Source organism: Panicum hallii, chromosome 5 (assembly GCF_002211085.1).
Source record: "Panicum hallii strain FIL2 chromosome 5, PHallii_v3.1, whole genome shotgun sequence".
NCBI lineage: Eukaryota > Viridiplantae > Streptophyta > Magnoliopsida > Poales > Poaceae > Panicum > Panicum hallii.
In genome coordinates, this window is record NC_038046.1 from 8,827,197 (window position 1) to 8,849,798 (window position 22,602).

General features: G+C 42.9%; 3 protein-coding genes across 4 annotated transcripts; 2 read left to right on the plus strand and 1 right to left on the minus strand.

The window, feature by feature from the left end:
• Nucleotides 1-1,919: 1,919 nt before the first annotated feature.
• Nucleotides 1,920-8,957, minus strand: LOC112893394. Its single transcript, XM_025960699.1, has 8 exons — nt 8,483-8,957; nt 6,835-7,571; nt 5,146-6,518; nt 3,967-4,025; nt 3,282-3,876; nt 3,113-3,194; nt 2,779-2,826; nt 1,920-2,257 (listed from the first exon to the last, which is right to left on the minus strand). The coding sequence occupies exons 1-8, from the start codon at nt 8,829-8,831 to the stop codon at nt 2,054-2,056; spliced, it is 3,447 nt and encodes a 1,148-aa protein (XP_025816484.1). The 5' UTR covers nt 8,832-8,957; the 3' UTR covers nt 1,920-2,053.
• Nucleotides 8,958-10,631: 1,674 nt separating this feature from the next.
• LOC112894130 (deoxycytidylate deaminase) lies at nt 10,632-14,720 on the plus strand. 2 transcript variants are annotated; one of them, XM_025961745.1, is made up of 9 exons: nt 10,632-10,994; nt 11,090-11,165; nt 11,883-11,922; nt 12,459-12,517; nt 12,731-12,768; nt 13,518-13,581; nt 13,672-13,725; nt 14,199-14,300; nt 14,386-14,720. In XM_025961745.1, the coding sequence occupies exons 1-9, from the start codon at nt 10,798-10,800 to the stop codon at nt 14,440-14,442; spliced, it is 687 nt and encodes a 228-aa protein (XP_025817530.1). In that variant the 5' UTR covers nt 10,632-10,797; the 3' UTR covers nt 14,443-14,720. The 2 variants fall into 2 exon arrangements, with proteins under 2 accessions (XP_025817530.1, XP_025817531.1); XM_025961746.1 differs by having other exon boundaries at nt 14,203-14,300.
• A 242-nt stretch (nt 14,721-14,962) lies between these two features.
• Nucleotides 14,963-21,352, plus strand: LOC112892371 (pentatricopeptide repeat-containing protein At1g59720, chloroplastic/mitochondrial-like). The gene is made up of 8 exons (XM_025959552.1): nt 14,963-16,426; nt 17,439-17,747; nt 17,843-18,080; nt 18,158-18,348; nt 18,571-18,806; nt 19,306-19,549; nt 20,376-20,483; nt 20,984-21,352. Exons 1-8 carry the CDS (start codon nt 14,978-14,980, stop codon nt 21,110-21,112), a joined length of 2,904 nt encoding a protein of 967 aa, XP_025815337.1. The 5' UTR covers nt 14,963-14,977; the 3' UTR covers nt 21,113-21,352.
• The last annotated feature ends 1,250 nt before the right edge of the window (nt 21,353-22,602 follow it).

Below are 22,602 nucleotides of genomic sequence, written 5' to 3' on the forward strand. Positions count from 1 at the left end.
ACGATGATCCCTCCGCATCTTTCTCACCGACCGGCTTCTTCTCCTTCTTCAACTGCCGCCTCGAGTTTTCTGGCCGCTGGTCCTTGGACATCATGTCCTCTTCCCGTGGAGAGCCTCTTCGTCATGGACCAGCTTCTTGCTCTCCCTCGAGCTATGCCTAGACACAACGGTCTTACTGGATGGAGACATCGATCCGGATACTAAAACTAGGCTCTGGTATCAATTGTTGGAAATCTATCACCTACCAAGTGGTTTATCAGACACAACCAAGTGGTTTGCCTGCACTAAAGAAGATGAACACGTCCGCACCTTTGAGGTTGTCTGCTCTAGGGTTCCGACTGGATGTTGGTACCTGCTGCGTGCTTTCATTTAAATAGAAGTGTGCTTTCATTTAAATAGAAGTCCCGACGCAAGTTCCAAGCAAAAGTGACCTTGGTGCAGAGCTGCATGAAAGCAGTAAATACAGCGTGGTGCTAATTTTTATGGATTTAGTATAGATCTTGCCTACGCAAGCATTAAAACCCAACACCGAGTTCATCCCGGGGGGAACCGGACAGCCGAACCGTGGACATCGAAGCGCTGGAGCGTGGGGCGAGTGGGTGACAAATCGATCGCGCACACTTCTCTAGTCGAGTCGATGAAGTAGAGCTTCTCCTGGAACGATGCGATCACGGAGATGAGCTTCGCCGATGTCGTACGCGTAGTGCCTCCAGCTCCAGCTGCCGCCATCGCCGGCGGCGACGGTGGGGCAGTACCACACCTCGGGCGCGGCGCGGTGCAAGAGCGCGACGACGCAGCCCGGGCGGGTTGGGTCCTTGTGGGAGAGGAAGCACTCGCAGCACTGCGGGATCTTATTGTGCTCCGCATCATCCGCGGTGCCCGGGAGGGGAACGAAGCCTGTCGCCGGTGCGAGGGTTACACAGGCAGGGCGGGGACGACGCGTCGTGCTCCTTGGCGAGGAGCATCCAGCCCTGCGGCGTGGCCCAGCACATGGCGTTGCCCGCGGCGAGGAGGCCGTGCTCCAGGTTCTGGTGGAGGCTTTGCTGCGAGAGTCTGAACATGAGCATCTCGTCGTCGGCGTCGGCGTTCTGGACGCTGCGGTGCTGGAAGACGAGCAAGGGCAGGCAGGACGACATGGCCGGTTGGAGCACACCCTTTCCTGCGTGTTCCACCATCTTCGATTCTTGCTTCTTGATTGACGATGAAGATGATGGTATAGAAATTAATCATTAAGATCGAGAGAGGTGTCAATTGTCCTCCTCGCTTTCTCTTCGTGATGTATAAGAGGACACGAGAGATTGCCCAGCCTCGCATGCCACGGTGATCGAATCGGTGTTAGATTCCTTTTCCGAGGTCGACGGCGTGGGGAACCGAAAGTGCACCTGGGCAGCGTGAGCGTGTGCTGGTGGAAGGGGAGTTGCGGAGGCGCTCTCGTCTCCTTGAGGTCGTCGGCCTTGGGCCTTCCCAGCGATGGCGGCGGCGGTAGCGCACCGGACTGCGCGGGGACCGCGTCGTTCTGCGAAGGTGGAGGAGCGGAGGGGCTACAACCACGCGGTTTGAGCGTGGTAATCAAGCCCCTGGTGCGTTGGGGATTTGGGAACAACCTGTTGCAGACAGGCCACGACCACGAACGGGCGACAGGCGTTGCCGCCGGCGGCGGTCCCTGCAGCCTGCACTATCCTTGACTCCTTGCTAGTTGCTATCCTGGCACGTGCTTTTACCTCGACAAATCCTCGAACCGAGGTCGCGAAGCGGGTTGCGCCCGCAATGCTAGGCGTCGTGCTAGCAGAGGCCGTGCGCCCGTGCCTGCAGCTGCAGAGCATGGTTGATTGGTGCAGGAGCTCCCTCCGCAGCCCGCAGGGCTAGGTTTCTGCACAAGGTTTAACATAGTTCACAGATAACTGAACTGAAACACCGTATAACAAAATACTAACTAGTCGCCAGTTTTTTATATAAAAGAAGCACTATAGTAACCAACAACTATGCACAGTTTTCACATAACCCCTCCAAGTTCAAAGCTCTCAAAAACCTTAACATGCAGTACGCAAAATTGTCATGTCGCCTCGACGGTTGTTTCCCTGGGCAAAATTACAACAATCATACAGTCAGACGGATGAGGTGGAAGTGCTAGCATGCCACACGCATCAGGTGTGGGAGGAAGGATGAATAGTAGCCTTGTCCACATGGAATTCACAGCAGGAATCCTTATCACACCAGCGCATTCTCTATTTATCAGATAGGATATAAAATCCTGGAACTGCAAGATACAGAACATTTAAGTTAACCAATTGGCCATTAGTTATCAAAGAACACAACTCTGAAATCATTATGTTCTGCATGATCTCAGACAACCACTCAAAACAGATGCATGATATCTCATGTTTCCAATCTTTATCTACAATATATCATGTACCTTGACCCTAGAAACAGAAATTTTTGATTAATATGGCAACAATATTGCCCTGTCATGGAAAATGTTAAAGAGACAAAATGTCCTAAAACTGCAGTAAATTGAACTATTGACAAACACAAACACAAACACAACATCTAAAAACTCAATTACGATACATTGTCACAAATGCCAAAAAAAAGTTCTATTTTCCCTACTAAATAAATTACACCAGAAAGGGACAGCAACAATTTCATCTGCTTAAGGCTTAGTGCAAGATTGTAGTCGCAAACGCACAACAAAGTATCTGATGGTCTTATATCATTGCAATAGATGTAAAAAACAATTAGGTTCAGGTAATGTAGTTGCCAATATCGATAAGATCGTACCCCTTTCTGATCACCATCTGAACAAGGCAAAAGCCGGCAGACTTCTCTCTGCAGTGGAAAGAAAGAAATTATGGTTTCTCAAAAAAAAATCCCTGCAGTGAAAAGTACAGTTGCATTTTCATCTTAAACTTGACATCTACCCTTAATATTAAAATTATTCCAACTTAGACCACAGAAATCAAACAGTAGATAAACCTTCCATTAATTGTAGGTGATATATAACCCTAAAACTGTAATTTTAACAAGAATTTCTACTTCATGAGGACAACATAATAGTAAAAATTACACTAGGCCAAATATTTCTGAGATGGAATATGGTCTTCTGGAAACTTACTTTACTAGGTGGGGTATTGGAGAAAGTTGTCTTCACGTGCTGGAAATCTGTGCGCTTTGTCACATCTAGTTTTTCAGGCCATCTGGAATGTACAAACAAAATGATATTAATCAAACTACCATATTCATAATAGAAATAATATAGTAGCATGAATTTTTGTAACCCTTACTCTGCTGGTTCAGAAACAGCATTTTCATATCTACAGGCATCCAGCTCTACTCTATTTGCATAGACTCTGCAATAATTCAAGCTACTTTTTGCAAGAAAACCCTGCCATCGAGGATGAGAAGATGGCTTTTGCAAGTCAGAAGAGTCAGCAATAGGTTGAGCCGGAGGAGGAGAATTTGGAGGTGGTGGCACTGAAGGTGGTTGGGAAATAGGTAGTGGAGGTGGAGGTGGTATATCTAGAGGTGTAAATGGTGGGGGAGCTACATTTGGTAGAGGGGGTGGCGGTAGCATTTTCTCAGAATGCTGCGCTGAACCTCCAGGAAGCTGTGCAATAGGAGTAACAGAAGAGGGTATGAAAGGAAGAGGAGCTGGATTGACACGGAAGTTACTTGCAGGCATCATGCGAGGCGAAACATGACTGAAGGGTGGTGGATTGGGGGTAGTGTTCTCCCAAGGACTCCCTGGACCATGATATACAGGACGAACAAAGGAGGTTTGAATAGGTGGTGGTGGTATTACAGAGCCACGGTGTGTGGAAACAGGAGGGCAAGGAATAATTCCTTGTGAAGCTCTGTTTGTATTTGGAGGAGGTGGGCCTGCACATCAAGCAAGACATTGTTATATTGGAAACTAATCATGTACAAGCTAGCAAGATTTCTGTTCCACTAAAGAAAAACTAGACTTGCCATAAATAGGTCGATCCCCTGGTGCTGCATAGCCTGCATGATATCCTGAAACTCTTGTCCTGTAGACGTTTACAAAAGTAGAATATGTAAGTAACAAGAAATGTTCCTTTGGGGCATATAAAAGTAGTAGGAGATTACATAATGTGGTATCAGCAGCTATAATTTTTTTAGAGATGTATAAATAAACAACAGGACATGGAAGTCCATCAGGGTTTTGCAGGTTCAATCAAATAATGAACATCCAGACCTCCAAATGTTGCTCTACATGTACTGCACTTAAACTCTGAGATATAAAGCATAACATACAAGCAGTACAACATATTTGATTGATGGTAAGAGGGGACAACAGTAAAGGCATATAAGGGTCATATGAAGTGTTTAAGCTTCTGCCTAGCCACATGAATTAACATGTTCTAATATGTCCAGAAAGCGGAAAAGAAAAAAAAGCTTGGCATAGTCATCTTGTTGCTTCTCACAATGGACACATTGATCAAACAGTTTCGTGATGCATGTAAAACTAAAGGCAACTTTCATGCACCTGCAGCACTCTGATCAAATCTGGTGGCACCAAATATTACAATAGAAAAAAGTTATAAATTGCCATGTCCTGCTTGTATGTTGTTTCCATATGAGTAGTGTGATTGCAGGATGCTAATATCAGCTATATCTACTTTAAAAAATGGACATGCACAGTAAATGGCTCACAACATAGTGTTCATGTTAACATTGAATTACCATAAGCATCTTCACATGTTTAGATTCAAAAGGAGATTCTGCACAAGATTAAATCAAGATAAGCAGGAATGACATGCTAAATGTAAGTTCGTAACCAACTAGGAAACACAAAGATGTTCCTTAACAGATCAGTGGCACATGTGGAAAGAGTAACTTCTCAGCAGCCAACAAAAGTGTTTGTATGTTTATAATGGCATATTATTTTTATTTCCTATGAAAACATGGGAGTCATGGCAACCAATGCAATTGACTGCATCCCTCATATATATCATGGCATAATTCCAAAACTGCATGGTAACCTTTAGAAAATTCACTTCCACAAGAGACGTCATCTTTAGCACGTTTGGGAGCTATAATCATATCACTGGCCAGATTGCAAAATAACAATAGAAGCCACCGATGTTTTATCTATGTAAGAATTAGGGAAAGGGAGGTTAAGCTGACCTAATATCTTGGTGGATGCTGTTGTCAGGAAAACTCTGGCCTAACAGTGGAGCAACAGGCAACATTGTTTTATCATGAATAGATCCTGCACCGCTTGTCCTTGACTCAACAGTAATTGACTTCAGCCCAAATCGTGCACCATGCAAGTGTGATTTGGCACAGGCAGCAGCATCTTGTGATCTATAAACTACAAAGCAGTTCCCATCAGATCTATTGAATTGCCACCTAATGACCTCACCAAATCGAGAGAAGGCATTGATTAACTCCATGTCAGGGATTGAGTTGTCTATATTTTGCACCAAGAGTTGATGACCAGATGTATTCTTGTCCCTGGAACAAACATCTGCAGGAGCTTGGCTCCTAATAAAAACTTTTGCAGTAGCTGCATCAACTGCCGTCTCGAATTCAAGAAGCAAAGCATTTTCACCAGAGAGATCAGTAACACCACATGGCCTCTTCAACCCTGCAGCCTTCAATTCATCAAACACCTCGTCTTTGTCTTTTTGGTTCTTGATTTTAGCAACATAAATATGACGGCTTTCACCAATAGCTATACCGCGAATAAATCCCTTACTACCTACAAGTCTGTCTAAATATCTTATTTGAAGAAAACCGCCCCAAATGGAGGAACCCTGCATAAATCCAAATGCACGCACAGCATGTACTATGTTTCTATACTCAACTAAGGAAAAATCTTTGGGTGGATAGAACAAAAAATTTGCTAAGGGACCAAACTCCTCAAACTTAGATCTGACTAATGCCTCTGCAGCTCTATTTCCCAGCGAACCAACCCAAAGTTCCTTCGAAACTGAAATCACATCCCTTTTGACATAAGCACCATAAATATCAAATGGTTCAGAATATATGTGCTTTGCCTTCCCAAAATGTTGTCTTGGGGAAGTAAGTGATGTAGACCCTCCAGCAGAAGCATACATGGATTTTGGCGTAAGGGAATCAGGTCTTGTACCTTGATGCACTGCATCAGAGACAACATTTACTCCTTTGCATTGATCCATTTTTGCATCCGCCGGCCTATCAGATTTCTGACGATCAGTATGAACCATGTCCGTATTCTTGTTCTGTGCAGATTTGTCTCCATAATTATCTTTTTTCTCAGTTTTCAAAGGGGCTCCCTGCTCAGATGAAGAAACTACTTCATCTGGTTGCATATTTTCTCTGATATTTTTGTCGAGTTTCTCAAGCACTAATGATTCATTGCCCATGTCACTTTTATCCTCAACAGGTTCTGACAACGAGCCCAAAACTTTCAAACAAGATGACACCTCTGAAACCACAGCAGGCTTACAGGAATTGCATAATTTCTTGTACCTTGATAATATCCAATGTCTCAAAGATGGATGCCTAGAGATGGCCTGCAAATGAAACCTAGTAAGATTGTAAAATAAATAAGCAAAAGAGCTGCAGAAACAAAATGAAGATGGTAGTTATAAAGCAGATCTTTACAAGATAAAGTGGAAGGTTACAAAGAAGTCCCTAGTGATCACAAACTTCCTGAGTAAATTTTAACTTTAAGTGCAAGCAGAACCTTGTGACGTAAGCAGAAATACGAACAATGGATCCTTGATTAAATAGGTACGCTAAAACCTTTTATTGTCTTCAATGGGTCACAATTCAAAACTATTTAATGGAAAGGTGAAAATTCAGCATTAATAGAAAGATGATCCATACCATTGTAATGTAACACTCATTTGACTCCGCGACAGAATTTTCCAAACCAACATTATCATCGGACGAAGGATTTGAATCAACAATCTTTTTGGTGTCAGACAGATTTCCTTCTGTCCCTGAAGACTGCCCATCAATCTTATCATCCAGAGCATCATTTGCAGCATTACTGTTCAGATGACAGGTCAGCTGATTTAAAAGGTACAGCCCTTCTCCTTTTACATCATCAGATTCTGCAGCAAGCAGCGTAAAACAGGCTTCTAGTACATTCTCTGGGAACAAAAGAAATATGCATAGAAAGCAAAATGCTCCCAATTCAAATAAACTGTCAAATGTTGGTTGGTTGGCATTCCCCAACTCCAGCTTTAAAGTCTCTAACAACTTCATAGGATCCTGAAGCATTAAATGTTTTATAGAGTCCATACGATGGATATCCTTCCCCTCAAAGGTTGAAATGAAGAAGGAAAGAACAGTTCTATAAACCGCGGAGCAGATTCCTTTGATAACAGGTGACTTGGGTGCTTCAGAAGATGCTGCAGAGCATATGTCAGTTAAGCCAACAATACAAGCTCTAACTGTCTTGTATGCATTAGTACTCGAGTCCTTCCCGCTTGTTACAGTGGCCATGTTGCATTTGTACATGTTGATGGTAACTTTAGTCGCCGCCTCGAGTGCCGTAGGACAGTGTGAGGCAAATCGAGGGATTGGCAAAGACAGAAAACATTGTACACTTTCACAACCTGAGTGGATAGACAAGGAAAAGATAAGGATATTTTGTAAACATGGAAGAAACTGATTGTTACTGGAATAATAAGCTTTAGGTCGTGCAATGAAGTGCAGTTCTACTCCAGAAATTTTATTCATAAATATGGCTCTGTTTGTTAATCAAAGTGAGCCATAGTAAAAGATGATGCTTTTTAATTCTGACACATCATGAGCAAAAGGTGTAACAGATAATGAAAGGAAGGCAGATATAACAAACAACATGTCACGATTTCAACAGACTCACTTCGGTTTCAACAGACTCACTTCGGTTTCAATCAATGATGCAGTACTATTTAAATCAATTTTTGCTTCCAATTTTTTTTTCTAGCACAGGAATTTCATGCAGAATTTATCATTGTTTGTGTACACTTTATTAGTCACATCATCAAAGCAATAATCATTCAAGACACTGGCTTAATGCAATGCACAACCAGAGAAGGTAATCTAAGATGGACAAACTCTTCAGTCAGTTGCAAATCAACCAAAGGGAATTGGGGAAAATGGACAAGGTACCACAAAATCCTTGAAGCTGTATATTCCTCATGTCAGATTACATGATTCCATTTGTTTAGCATCTGAATTCCCAGGCTATTAAAGATTCGTAAAGCCCAGTATATGGTCCCCCCCCCTCCGGATATGAACTAACAACCACACTCTAACACAGAACAACTGAAGGAAAATAGGAGGAAGTGCCCAGAAATTTCACCATCCATCGAGATTGCAGCTACAAACAAATCTAGTTTCGAATGTTGAGCCGTTCAAGCTTACTCAGGTTATATCAAATCACTACATCAATCAACTAACACCGGAAGCAATTCCAGTTTCACTGTACGTGACGAGAGAGAGAGAGAGAGAGGGAGGGTGGGGGGGTGTGGAGTTTAGCCACCTCGGGAGGCGGAGATGAGGTGGAGGTAGTCCTGCTCCAGCTCGGGCGTGAGGCCGCAGTCTTTCCGCTGCCCTATGTACTCGCGGATACGGCGGTAGTGCACCATGACCTTGCACAGCTCCTCCCGATTGCGGCGCTTTTGAAGCTTCTCCTCCTCCAAAGGCAGGGATGCTGTTTCCGTCGAAGGTGGAGAGGAGGTTGAGGGCGCCGCCGCAGCTAGGGTTTCGGGAGGAGGCGGCGGACCAGGGGAAGGAGGTGCCGCGGGCACCGAAGTGGAGGCGGGGCTTGGGTCCTGCGCGTCAACTACCCTCCGCTTCTTCGGCGGCGGCTCCGCCGCCGGCGACGCCATGATCGGGATGCTCGGGGGAGAATTTTGCGACGGTTCGGCCTCCTCCGATTGCCGTCTCTCGCCAGTGCCTCCCTGCGACTGAGACAAACCCTGAAACAAAATGGAGTTATTGCGCGGCGGTTTTGTGAACTGTGGAACCGGCTTGTAAAATGTACGCAAACTTCTCGTGGCTGACGGGTAGGGCCATAGAACTTACCGCTGCAATTTCAACGCTGGTTGGTGCCGGAGCCTCCTCCGGGCACGGTGGGGTGTCGACACGGACCGCATGAGTGAGGTTCTCTAGGGGCCCGTAGAACGCAATGGAAAAGGTAACAACGGCTACCGGCGGTGAGGTCAGCGGTGGCGGTGGATTTGCTGTTGGATCTACGGCGGTGCTTCTCGGCATGCTGATAGTGATTATCGGTGCTGAGATTGGCGGCGGCGGCGGATCCGTCGACGGCTCATCGGCGGCGTCTCTGCACATCATAATACCTGTAAAAGATTTTTCTACAACGTGGTTGTACTTAGATCTACTTTGACGTCGATTGCGGCGCTTAGACCTACCTCAACATCGATTGCGGCGCAAAGAGAAAAAGGAGGATAAAGAAATTGGAGAACTGAGCATGGCGGCTAGTTAGTGTGGAGGAGGAGAAAGGGCAGCGAAATTAATATATATCGCGTACAAGATATTGGTTATATTACTGAAAGCCCACGTAACTTTGACCGCGTCTTTTTCTTTTTTACTTCGATACGCGGCACACGATAAGGAAACGGTCTATTTTGACATGTTCATATTCTACATACACTGGTAGATATTGATTCACCGTGCTCATTTTCCATTTTCTATATCTTCTTTTTTTCCTTTCTTTTTTGATAATTCCTTTATTTTTTTTTTGCTTTTTCTTTCTTCATGTTTTGAAACTTATTTTTTTATTTTGCCTTAATTTCAATATAGTATCTATTTTTAATGTGTTCGGAACACTTTGTCGTGTTGGAATATTTTTCTTGCCTAGCTAGGATATTTTTCCTTTTATTTTCTAATTCTATTTAGCCGTGTTACATTTTATATTATTCCATGGTATATCTTATATTTTGTTCTAAAAGACAAAATGCATCGTTGTGACATATATTATGATATTCTAGTAATCAAGAATTAATCATTATGTTGTATAATTAACATTTCTATGTAACATTTTTATATAAAGCTAGAAAAAATTTATATCTAACATAAAACTTTCATTTGAGCTTTGAAAAGAATGTTATTCCAAAAGAAATCTAGTGTGAGATGGGGAAGAGAATAGACAAGGTGGCAGTCACCTTAGCACGAGGTGAGGGCGAAACCCATTTTTGGACCTACTCGACGCTAGAGCCAAATTTAGAGGACGTAATCTTCATTTTGAACGTATAGGCACATAAACGATCTCGAAAAGTCAAGTTTAAAAGTAGTACATAATGTGAAGGTTATGAATTGAAATGCTCATAAAATGTAGAAATATAGATATTACTATGCGGGTGAAACATAACTAATAATGCCAAAAGATTTGACACCTGATAATACGTTGGGCACGACATCATCGTGCACTGAGACAAGCTTTTAAGGGCAATTTCATCTATTCTCATCTCTCGCCTCTATACAGAAAAATAATTATCTTAATGATCAGGGTGTGTTGTGGCTAATTACTGTAGTTAAATAATACCTGCAACACGAGAATTGAGTGTGCCATGTGGCTAATTGCCTAATTTCAGAATTGAAGGGTATTCGCCCGCAAAATTTACCTTAAAAATATCCCAACAATGGAACCTCCAACGTGGCATTCGTGATCTTTTTCTTTCGCGCGGGAACATGGGAGGAAGGCAGAAGGAGCCCCAAAGTTTCCCGCGTTTCATCGCCCCAAACCAGCCTCCCGCCTCCGAAATCTGAATCCAGCCAGTGTCGCCGCCGCACCCACACCACCGGTGCGCGCCCCTTTCCCACCGCTCGAGCACGATGTCATCGACGAGGGATCTAGCCATAGCCTCTATCTCAGCTGCGGCCGGCGCCGTTGCTGCCGCCGCAGCGCTGCGCTTCCTGTCTTGCTGCAGGACATCCTCCGTCAGGCCCCAGAACCTGTCCCTCGCCGCCAACGGGTCCGCCTCCGAGCGACCGCTGGGCCAGTCCCCCTTCAATCCCGCCAAGAGGGAAGGGTTCGTCCCCGTTGTCCTGCCCTCGTTGGTGGTCCGTAGCTGAGTTCAGTTCCTCTTAAGTATCCTGTGCGGATTCGTGGCGTTCGTTTTTGCAGGTATATCTCCTGGGACGACTACTTCATGGCGATCGCCTTCCTTTCGGCTGAGCGATCCAAGGATCCTAACAGGCAGGTAAAGTACATTTGTGCTGGGCTTAAAAAAAATCGTGAACCTTTGTGCTGGATATGTAGCATCAAAGCTGTTTGTGCAAATTCCTTATTGACGCTGGAACATGCACATGCGTATATCTCTTGTTACTTGAGGTAGGTAATGAAGGTAGGATTAGGAAGGAATACCTGCCTGATCAAATGGTCAAATTCTATCGAGTATCGACCTTAGATTTTAGTCACACTGCTGACAGAGGATCACTTAGAAGTTCTTATCCCCATGCGTGATGCTATCTGCTAGGTAGTATTTATTCTGCTTATTGGATGATGTTTTTTTGATCCTACGCGACTCATGAATAAAAAATACCAGATTAACAATGACAATATTTTTATTATATTGTGAAGCTTTACATTGCTGCAGTGAACAATTCAATAAATCTTCGAAGCTTAAAGCCTTTGAAATGCTTCAAATTTTATAACAAGAAAGCACTTTGATAGGCTTGATGTGTACTTTATGTGACAATACCACAATAAATTTATTACTCCATTATAGCCTAAATGTTAAAATATGTCACTTTCTGCTCGATTTGTCATAAATGGAAGAGTGGGAAGATGATTGTTTTGACATCCTTTGTGTATTCATGAAATATATGTCTTACTATGGCAGGTTATGTAATTTTTTGTTTCTTTACGTATATCATGATCGAATTATGAATTGATTATATGCCATCCATATCATCAGGTTGGAGCATGCTTGGTTAGCCAAGAGGGAATAATCCTAGGTGAGGATGGAGCTGCAGAATTCTTTGTACACAGTTGACAAACTAATTTTTTGTATAGACAAATATGAGTATGCTGATATATTGTGACTATGATACTGTGTATAAGCATATCCTCTATTTATTGGTACTGAGCATTTGTTTATGTATTAATTTGGTCATGAGAGTGTCTGGTGTATTGGAGCCATTATGTGTTGAGAAATGCTGACGTGTGAATATTCCCATGATTACTTTGATGCTTTAGTCCCAGCTTTGCTATTCCAATATATTTACAAGAGTTGGCGGCAATTGATTCAGGAATAATGGAGCACTAAATAATTTTGATAATTAACATGACATTTCTGGTATCTTTTCAGTGGTAAATTGATAAACCCTATCTTTGCTTACAACAATATGCAGCTTAGTTCATAAACTTGTTCTGTTTGCTGATTGCTGTACTTTCTGTGATGGGCCTATTGTGATGAATATAGTTGTCATGCCCAACTTCTTCGAAGCTGCATATTGACTTTGATAATGTAACTCAACTTTTGTCTGACCAGGAATTGGCTACAACGGCTTCCCTAGAGGTTGTTCTGATGACAAACTTCCTTGGGCAAAGGTACATTTTCTCTTATCTGGAGTTTTATTTTGAATCTACTAGCGTTGGGGTCCATTGAATATCAAGTGGTAGCAGATTACTTCATAATCTAGTCAAATACCATGTGCCATTTTCAAAAGGCATTCACAGATTCACTCTCACTTTAAATAAAATTGCATCTTTTACATATGATGAAACAAGCAATACTATTTTGCCAACTCTTTTCTATTTCAGAAATCTGCAAATGGAGATCCACTAGAGACAAAATTTCCGTAAGTAATGAATTTCTCCCATCATTCCTAGTCTCATTGCCATCCTTATTTTTTTATTGATACACACCAATTTTTTCTGGACTTATAGGAACAACACACTTAGTACAGACAAAATATTTTACATTTATTTATTACTATATGATTTTAACCAAACTATTCATTGATCTTGATCCTAAACGCATAAAAATTGCCCGCCTCAATTCTAATTTGAATTTTGATGGGGTAGCTGAATTATGTGTAAATGTATACTTGGATTTGTTTTGGTGAGCGATGCACAATAAATGGCTGATGAAAACTAGTCATGAAACAGATGACTTCAGCTCCTTGCTCCTCCAAAGCATGAAAGCAGTGCATCTTGAATGGGATTTTGTATATGCATTTGCCAGGCCGTAGCCCACAATTAACCTCAGAACCAATATAGCTGCATTACTGCTAGTAGATTCATCAACTGTCATACTTTGTTGCCAATTTTTGATCTGAGTTGCTGTCCATGAATATGTGCTTGCTTGTTTCTTTATCGGTTCCACCCTCAGTTTCGTTGCCTTACGTTGCCAGATTATTCTGTATATGACTATTTGTTGATTATCTATAGCTAATCTGGCTTGCACAATCCTGTGGTATGAATCATGGGTTTTATGTTGTTTAAGTCTCATGATGACAGACAAATTCTCATACTTAAAGAGAGTTTCCAGTAGCAGCGCTATATGCTAAATTCTAACCGATTATGTATATTTTTGTTATCCTGGCAGCTATGTTGTTCATGCTGAAGTTAATGCAATTCTAAATACAAACCATGCCTCAGCGGCTGGACAGGTTTGGTCGTTTCGGTCTCCAATATCAGAAACATTTCATTCAATTGTTATAGAAGCCTTACTGTTTTTGTGTGTTTCTTTTCTCAAACAGAAATTATATGTCACCATGTTCCCATGCAATGAATGCGCCAAAATTATCATTCAGGTTTGTCTCTTTGTAGGATCACATGATGTTAGGGTTGCAGCTTATTGTAACACAGCTAAATTTACACCCACACTGGCAAATATGTTGACATTCATTCTGTTTTCAAGATGTATCTGGAAGTTTCTTACTATGCATGCTGCAAGTATTCACCTAGGATTGACGTGTGCTTTTGCCTTTGCATACCTTACTGAAATATTGAGAACTTCCCCTATTAACTCTTGGTTGCTCAATTTAAGAAACTTAAGCCCCTGTTAAAGCTTGACTCTGCTCAAATTAAGCAAGGTTGCATACACACTGCAGTTCAACAAATTACTAGTTTGGCACACACATGGTAGTTCAGTTCGATTCCCCATTCAGCCATTCTCCTTCCAGTAAATGTCTAGAAAAAAAGACAAATTCATCACAAATTAACTTGTTCGTGTAAATATAATATTTATTGTTTTAGTTCTAACAGCATGCTGACTTTCTTACAGTCAGGCGTATCTGAGGTCATCTATTTTGTCGAGAAAAGGATCGACAACTCAGCTCATGTCTATGTCGCCTCTCACAAGTTGTTATCGATGGCTGGTGTCAAGGTGCACAAAACCTTCCTAGTTTGAGTAGTAGCTGATGTTGGCATGTGTCAGGAAGCATAAACACTTCCTTATGAACCTTCTGCAGGTCAGGAAGCATCAGCCCCAGATGACGCAAATACCGATCAAGTTCCAGGAGCCATGAAGCCGGTACTCGTGAACGAAAAAATGGTGCAATGATCGTGTCAAATGTGACAAGTGACCCTGCCAGCCTCAGCGTTCTCAGCTGGCATGCAGTGTCAGGGTCAGACCACTTCCTTGCTCTTCAGGGAGCTGTTGTAACTTGTAAAATCATAAGCTTTGGATTCGTACCGGTAATGTATAGGCATTTCAAAATTCCTTTCTGATACCAGACACTCCTGTCATGTCGTGGGGCCGTTGTGGTGCCCTATGGTTAGAAGATCATCCCCTGCTCTTCATCAATTCTAGGCGTCGCACGATGACACATGACAAGTCACCGCACATGTGTATGGAGCAGAGCAGGTGCTTTTGCTCTGCAGTTTGCACTGTAAAAACACAATTTTTTAGGACACAAATCATGATCAACGCTGCCTGGTATGCAAATCCGGTGAGTGGTGAGCTGGTGATTACCAACCAAACCGACCGCGCCCTCACCCCAGCCCCGAGGGTTCAAGCGCGAGCCGAAACCCACGCGCCCAATCGCACTCCAGCACGCCGTCATGGCTGAGCCAGCTGGCCTGCCGCCGCCGCTCCGCCCGCCCACCGCGCCGCCTCCACCGGCCGTCGCGCGCGCGCTGCACGCGATCAACACCTGCACCTCCCCCGCGGCCCTCGGGCCAATGCGCGGCGGCATCCTCCGCGACCCCGCGCTCCTCCGCAGCACGACCGTCGTCTCCGCCTTCTTCCTCGCCTGCGGCCGCCTCCGCAGCCTCGACCCCGCGCTCGCCCTCTTCGCCTCGCTCCCGCGGCCCCACGTCTTCGTCTTCAACTCGCTCCTCCGCTCCCTGCCCCCAGCCCCCGCCTGCTCGCCGCTCCCGCTCTTCCGCCACTTCCTCGGCCTCGGCGTCCGCCCCAACCGCTACACCTTCCCGCTTATCCTCACCTCCCTCTCCTCGCCCCGAGACCTCACGGTCGTGCACTCCCAGGTGGCCAAGTCCGGTTTCGCGCGCAACCTCCACATCCAGAATGCCCTCCTTGCGCGCTACGCGACCTGCGACTCGGACCTGGCGCACGCCGAGCAGCTGTTCGACGAAATGACACGTCCGGACGTCGTCGCGTGGACAACGGTGATCACCGCGTATAGGAACCGCGGTCGCAGCTTCCAGGCTCTGGCCGCCTTCCGGCGGATGTTTGCTGCTTCTGTTGCCCCCAACCGCGTGACCATGGTTTCCGCGCTTGGTGCCTGTGCAGCACATGTTGCCATCAACACCGGCGTCTGGATCCATCGGTACGTGCAGAAGCAGGGATGGGAACTGGACGTGGTATTAGGCACCGCGCTTGTTGACATGTATGGGAAGTGCGGACACGTTGCAGAAGGAGTACGTGTGTTCTCTGAAATGGTCGAGAGGAATGTCTATACTTGGAACTCTATCATTGGCGCACTTGCTCTGGCACAGGATGGAGAAACAGCTCTGCAATGGTTCTTCCGGATGGAAGCTGATGGTGTACGGCCAGATGCTGTCACTCTGATTTGTGTTCTTTGTGCATGTGCGCATTCTGGGTTTGTTGATATTGGGAGGAAAATATTTAACTTGATTGTTCAAGGTGAGTATGGGTTTCGACCTGGGATCAAGCACTTTGGATGCATGGTTGACCTTCTTAGTCGCTCTGGACACCTGGATGATGCCTTCAGGCTTGTTGAGACAATGCCATCACAGCCAAATGCTGCCATCTGGGGCTTGCTATTGCGGGGTTGCAAGGCCCATGGTGACTCAATATTGAGTGAACATGTGACAATGCGGCTGGTAGAGCTGGAGCCTGAGAATGCATCACATTATGTGCTGCTAGCCAACTTGTATGCTGGGACAGGGAGGTGGCTGGAGGCAGAGGAGGTCTTGAAGTGGATGAAGAAAAAAGGATTGACAAAGGATGCTGGCTGGAGCCTTAAGATGTTAGAGAACAGCTCAAGCACATATATAAGCGACGGAGATTTGATGGAATGTGCGCTTTGAGGAATATTGGATTGTCAGTTAACCTGTACAGTAGCATGTAGATAAGCATGTTCTTTCTTTCACTCTGACCTAGATCACCAATGTTGTCTTGGAAAGTGAAATTATAGACAGACGCTGCTCGGATTACTACATTGACCTCTCAAGGATGTCATGTAGTGGGTGAAGAAAAAGGGATTTGACACAGATGCAGGCTGGAGCCTTGGGATGTTAGAGAACAGGTCAGCAAAAAATACAAGTGATGAACATTTGATGGGATTCTCTTCGTGACTCAGTCAATCTGTACCATGTAGAAGCACACCCTTACTGTCACTCCCAGTTAGATCACTGATGTTTAAAACTGGATCACAAATTTTATGACACGTAAAATGTTAGTAAGGTGAACAGCTTTGGTGATAGTACATGTAATTAAGTGTTGTCGTAGAAACATGGTAATTTTTGGGGAAATCAAATTAGTTTTTTACTCTCACCTATTCAATTCTTCATTATTTCCAAGTTCTAACAACAATACGCTAGATACAGATTTGGACCAATAATACTCTATTAAATGTATTTCCTGCACCCAGGTAAAAACTAGTGTTGTGGTCTTGTGGGGATGGAGTTTCAGGTTGTGTTAGAATATTGCCTAAAAGACACTAACTCTGTGCATCAGCAGCATAAGTGTTGCCTGTTCTGGTCTTGAGGGAAAAACAAATGAATAAGACAACCCAAGTTGGTCGGTACTTTGGTACTGCTGTGGAACAAGAAAATATCTACCATCCTAGCTCTTCATGGTCTATGGAGTAGTGCGGGACCAGAAAGAAACTTCTTATCTGATGGTGACTCAGTTATGTAAAGAAGCTCCAAACACATGATATTGTTGCTAGGTGAGTCCGTGTCTGTTTATTGGTTACTTCTTTAAAAATATTAACTGGATCCACTGCTCATATTTCAGTGTTCTTCCCAAGCAGATTTATGTTTGAAACCATATTTTCCTTAGATTCCTTTTTGTCTTATTGTTTTTATCTTTTAGCATGACTCATCAATATGTATATCCTACCATCATAAAGGTGCACAAAGCTTCCAACGGGACAAAGCTCTTGAGGAGATACTGTTACGAAACATGGCTCCTTTGACTCCAAGACTGGTAGTGCCCATAGATGTGAAGAAGCAGCCATGGGAGCAAAAGATCCCTCTCCATAACCGCTGGCATCCAGATATCCCTCCTGTTGCTGATGTAACTGAAGGGGAATTGTTCCGCGTTGAGATGGTTGATTGGACTGGAGGGCGGGTTAGGGATGATAACTCTGCAGATGATATCAAATTCCTTGATCTCACAATTGTAAGTTTACATTTTGCTACAGTTGGAGATCTTATTTGGTTTTACTTTATTATACTGCTTTCATGGTGAGAAAAACTGACTAAAGAATTCTACAGACTCATTATCTTAGTGGCCCCCTAAGAATAGTTGATTCTGAAGGGCTTCCAGCTTCACCTGGTGATCTTCTTGCAGTAGAGATCTGCAACCTTGGTCCACTTCCTGGCGATGAGTGGGGTTATACTGCAATATTTGAAAGGGAGAATGGAGGTGGATTCCTAACTGATCACTTTCCTAGTGCAAGAAAGGCCATTTGGTATTTCGAAGGAATTTATGCATATTCCCCTCAGATACCAGGTAAAGTTTCTTCTTATTGCTGGGTGTGAAGCTTTGCAGTTTTGGATCTGTCAATAATTCTGTTTTCTGTGTTCCAGGTGTTCGTTTTCCAGGATTAACTCATCCTGGTATAGTAGGAACTGCACCATCAGTTGAACTTCTTCATATATGGAATGAAAGGGAGAAAAAGTTGGCTGAGACAAGTCCAGAGACTCTTAAAGTGTGTGAAGTCCTACACCAGAGGCCCCTTGCTAATTTGCCAACCCCTGAGAACTGCTTACTTGGAAAGGCATGATGAACCACTATCTACCTCCACTAATAGTATCGCTTCAAGATTTATGTTTTCAAACTGCAACTGGTCGAATCACATCTGTATGATTAATCTTTTTGTGTGACCTATGGCACCAGGAAAGCAGTTCTATATGCAGATATTGTCTAGCAGATCTAAATTATATCTTGCTACCTGTTGGTTTGTAAGTGCCATGCTCATAATTAATACAATGTTGTTCAGATTCAGAAAGAGACGGCTGGATGGCACAAAATGGCAAATGAAGCAGCCAGAACTATTCCTGGAAGGGAGAATGGTGGGAATTGTGACATAAAGAATCTAAGCAGAGGTTCCAAAGTTTATCTACCAGTATTTGTTGAAGGAGCAAATCTTAGTACTGGTGATATGCACTTCTCCCAGGGCGACGGTGAAGTTTCATTTTGTGGTGCAATTGAAATGAGCGGATTCCTTGAGCTCAAGTAATAAACTTTGTCCTTATTCCCACTTCAATACTACTCATTACATTATGTTTCATAAACATGTCTGACATCTTATATTTGTCCAGTGGACCTCTAATGATGGACACGAACAACCAATTGTGTCAAATCAGAATATCAGATCCACTAGTGTAGGAAAATTTCATATTATTAGATTCCATCATTTTTTTAATAAAGATACTAGCATTAGTACACTAGCAACAGTCATCTTCATAGCTGCTTGCACATGGGACTTCTCAGATAGCTCATGATTTTCTAGTTCATATGTTGTAGCATAGTGAATTATTTGTTGGGATCAAACTCACTCCACTAGTTTGTTGTGATGTGGCCTATCAATTATTCTGAACCCTACAGCCGATGCAAATTAATGCAGCTGGACACAATGACTGTGTCAGTTTGATAAATAAAATCTGCCTATGCAAACTCACATTCCCTTGCACGCTTCTCAAAATTAACAGAATCTCTCTTGTGTTCTTTATAGGTGTGAGATCATAAGAGGTGGGATGAAAGAATACTTGACCCCTGTTGGTCCAACGCCACTACATGTGAATCCTATCTTTGAGATAGGTCCTGTCGAGCCACGTTTCTCAGAGTGGTTAGTATTTGAGGGCATCAGTGTGGATGAGTCTGGGAAGCAGCATTTCCTTGACGCATCAGTTGCCTACAAACGTGCAGTTCTGAATGCCATCGAGTACCTTTCCAAATTTGGGTACTCCAAGGAGCAGGTAGGCAGTAGGGTAGCTAACTGTTATCTTGAATTATGGCAAAATAGGCACTTTGGTCCTTCAACTTTGATCTGACGGTCAACTTCGTCCCTCAACTTTTAAATTGGCCAATATAGTCCCTCAACTTTCATTTTAGGGTCAAACTCGTACTTGTGCTGATATTATACTCCATAATAACATGAGATAAATACAAAAAGTCTATTTTACCCTTGGCTCATTCTCCCCCTCCTCATTTTTCAATATTTGTATCATGTTCGCTCAACTTTCCGCAATATTTTATATGATGGTACAATTATGCAACAAGTAGGTCTAATTTTACTCTCTATGCGTCCGCAATACAATGTGATGCATGGGTAAATATTTTATATGATGGTACAAGTAGGTCTAATTTTACTCTCTATGCATCCGCAATAAAATGCGATGCATGGGTAAGTAAACTTCTATGTTCCAAATTAAACACTTGTGATGTTCAGCTTCTAAATGAATAGATGCCACCACACTGTGTGACTTGCATTGGTTAAATATTTTTTTAGTAAAAAATAAACTGTTGCAGAATTTAAAGGGGAAGGAGCCAAGGGTAAAGAGGACTTTTTGCATAAATCTCATATTATTATGGAGTATAATTATGTTGTTATAGAGTATAATATCAACATAAGGATGAGTTTGACCTAAAAACGAAAGTTGAGGGACTATATTGGCCAATTTGAAAGTTGAGGGATGAAGTTGACCCTCAGATCAAAGTTGAGGACCAATACGCCTATTTTGCCTTGAGTTATCATGCCAGGTGAATATTATCTTAACATCGGGCATTGGGGATTTTATACAGGTATATCTCTTACTATCATGCTGTCCATGTGAGGGTAGGATATCCGGAATAGTAGATTCTCCTAATGCAGTGGCAACTCTTGCCATTCCTACAGCAATATTCGACGAGGTTTGCCTTCAACAGACCAACACCAATTTCCTTCTCCTAAAATTTATTAGATTAGTTAAACTAATTATTTTATGTATCATGACTTATGCCTTTTGTCTGATGTTGGATCTAAGTATTTAACATGAGTTGCTGGTACTATATGTGTTATTAGAGAGAGAGAGAGAGAGAGAGAGAGAAGGTAGTACTTGTGCGATCAATCGTTCATGATTCATGAGTAGGCTGTACTAATCACAGCAGATCAATGTTGATGACAATGAGATTAAATTTTGTAATAAACATCAGGGCACGGATGTGTGCCAAATTACTTCTTGAAGTGTGAGCTGCACTAGTAGTCAAGTATATACTATGCGTCTGCTGGTAGCATTACTTTATTTTTAAAGTTCCAAGGATTTAATAGTAATAGGGAAGTCAAGAGAGTATATTCATCCTTCATGGGCATTCTTCTACATTAATACTTTTGTTTAAAACTTCAATGCATAATATTTCAATTGCTATCATAGGATATAAGGCCAAAACATTTGAGAGGGAGACCAGGACCAAAATTGATAAGACTTCCAGATCTTCTGAGCTGCTCAAGTGATGGACACCTTCCTGTCACCCAAGACCAAAGTGGTAGAAGTGAACCCTAGAGATGAATATGATCTAGAAATTGATGAGTATCCTTCTACTTATACATATAAATAATCATCTTTTGTTGTTCCAACTTCCAAGAATCATCTATGTATGTTGGCTGGAATCCAGAATGTAGATCTTTAATTTGTCAGGCAATCATCATGTATGAGGATAGAGACACCTGAGTGGTGCCATATTTTCTATATTGCTACAAAGTTGTGCTATGAGTAATGTTAATAAATTAATTTCGCTCTCTAGAAGTTTTCTTATTTAGGGTGGTGATTCACGTCAAAGTCACTAAAGGAGAGTGGTACTATGATCCGTGTTGCCAGCAAAAGTAGTAATACCATGTCATCCCTTGAATGAATGATATAACAGATTTACCTAACTTGTAAGATTCACTTTGTGAGATATTAGACCAACTTGTGACAGTTTCAGATAGAGGCCCCAAGTTGGATGGATTCAGGTAGGTTTCGGTTTATGGAGAGGGAGGGAGAGTAGATATGTTGTAATAATGTTTCATTGATGCCTAAGTAACATAACTATAATGTGTAGTCTAGCATGCCACTATAAAAATGGATTGCATTGGAGTATTTAGCAGAAAGGGTAGAGGAAGAAAGAATTCAGGTGAGGGGTTTGGTATGTCTTTCTTGCTCGGATGGTGTTTACCTAACGAGTGTCATACACTTCGTTCCAAACATACACATGCAAAACATATGCAGGGAAGGCCTATTATGACACTGGACCAAGAATGACGTTACCGAGTCTTTTTTATGCTGATGTTACCAACTTACAATTACAAATACACATCATTCCCACTCAATAAATAACATCACACATTCACGCACAAGCATGTAGGCATGTAGCTAGCACTTTAGTAACCATGATCTAATATGAAAGAACCAGGCTGCTGGCAGGAGTCAAGTAAGAATTGTGACATGTTCAATTTTCTGCTTTGCACTCAAGAAACCAAGATGCACTGTATAAAGAGATGTATAGGTGACGGGTATTAATGGACTGTGCTCTGTGAGAAGCATTGAATGGTTTGGTTAGCGTTTTTTTTCTCTCGAACCCGCAGGAGAGCTGCGCGTCATTGTATTAATAGGAAGAAAAGCGGTCCGAGTACATGCCGACTCCACGGCCTAGTTTAGCGCATTCAGTACCTGGTAGAAAAGCATGCCCTTCCTTTCACTCTGAGGCGAGTTAGATCACTCATACTGTCTTGAGAACCGGAATTATAGACCTCCTTGGACTCCTAAAATGGCCTCTGGAGGCTGAAGAGGTCCTAAAGTGGGTGAAGAAATCGAGTTTGACAAAGAATTCTGACTGTAGCCTTAGGGTGATGTTGGAACATGTGACAGGTTAGAGAAATATGAGTTATAGATATTTGATGGAATGTGCATTTTGATTCAGTCTGATCTATACCATGTAGAGAAGCACAGCTATCCTTTCCATTCCAACTAGATCACAATGTTAGGAAGCTGAAAGCACAAACTTTATGACATGT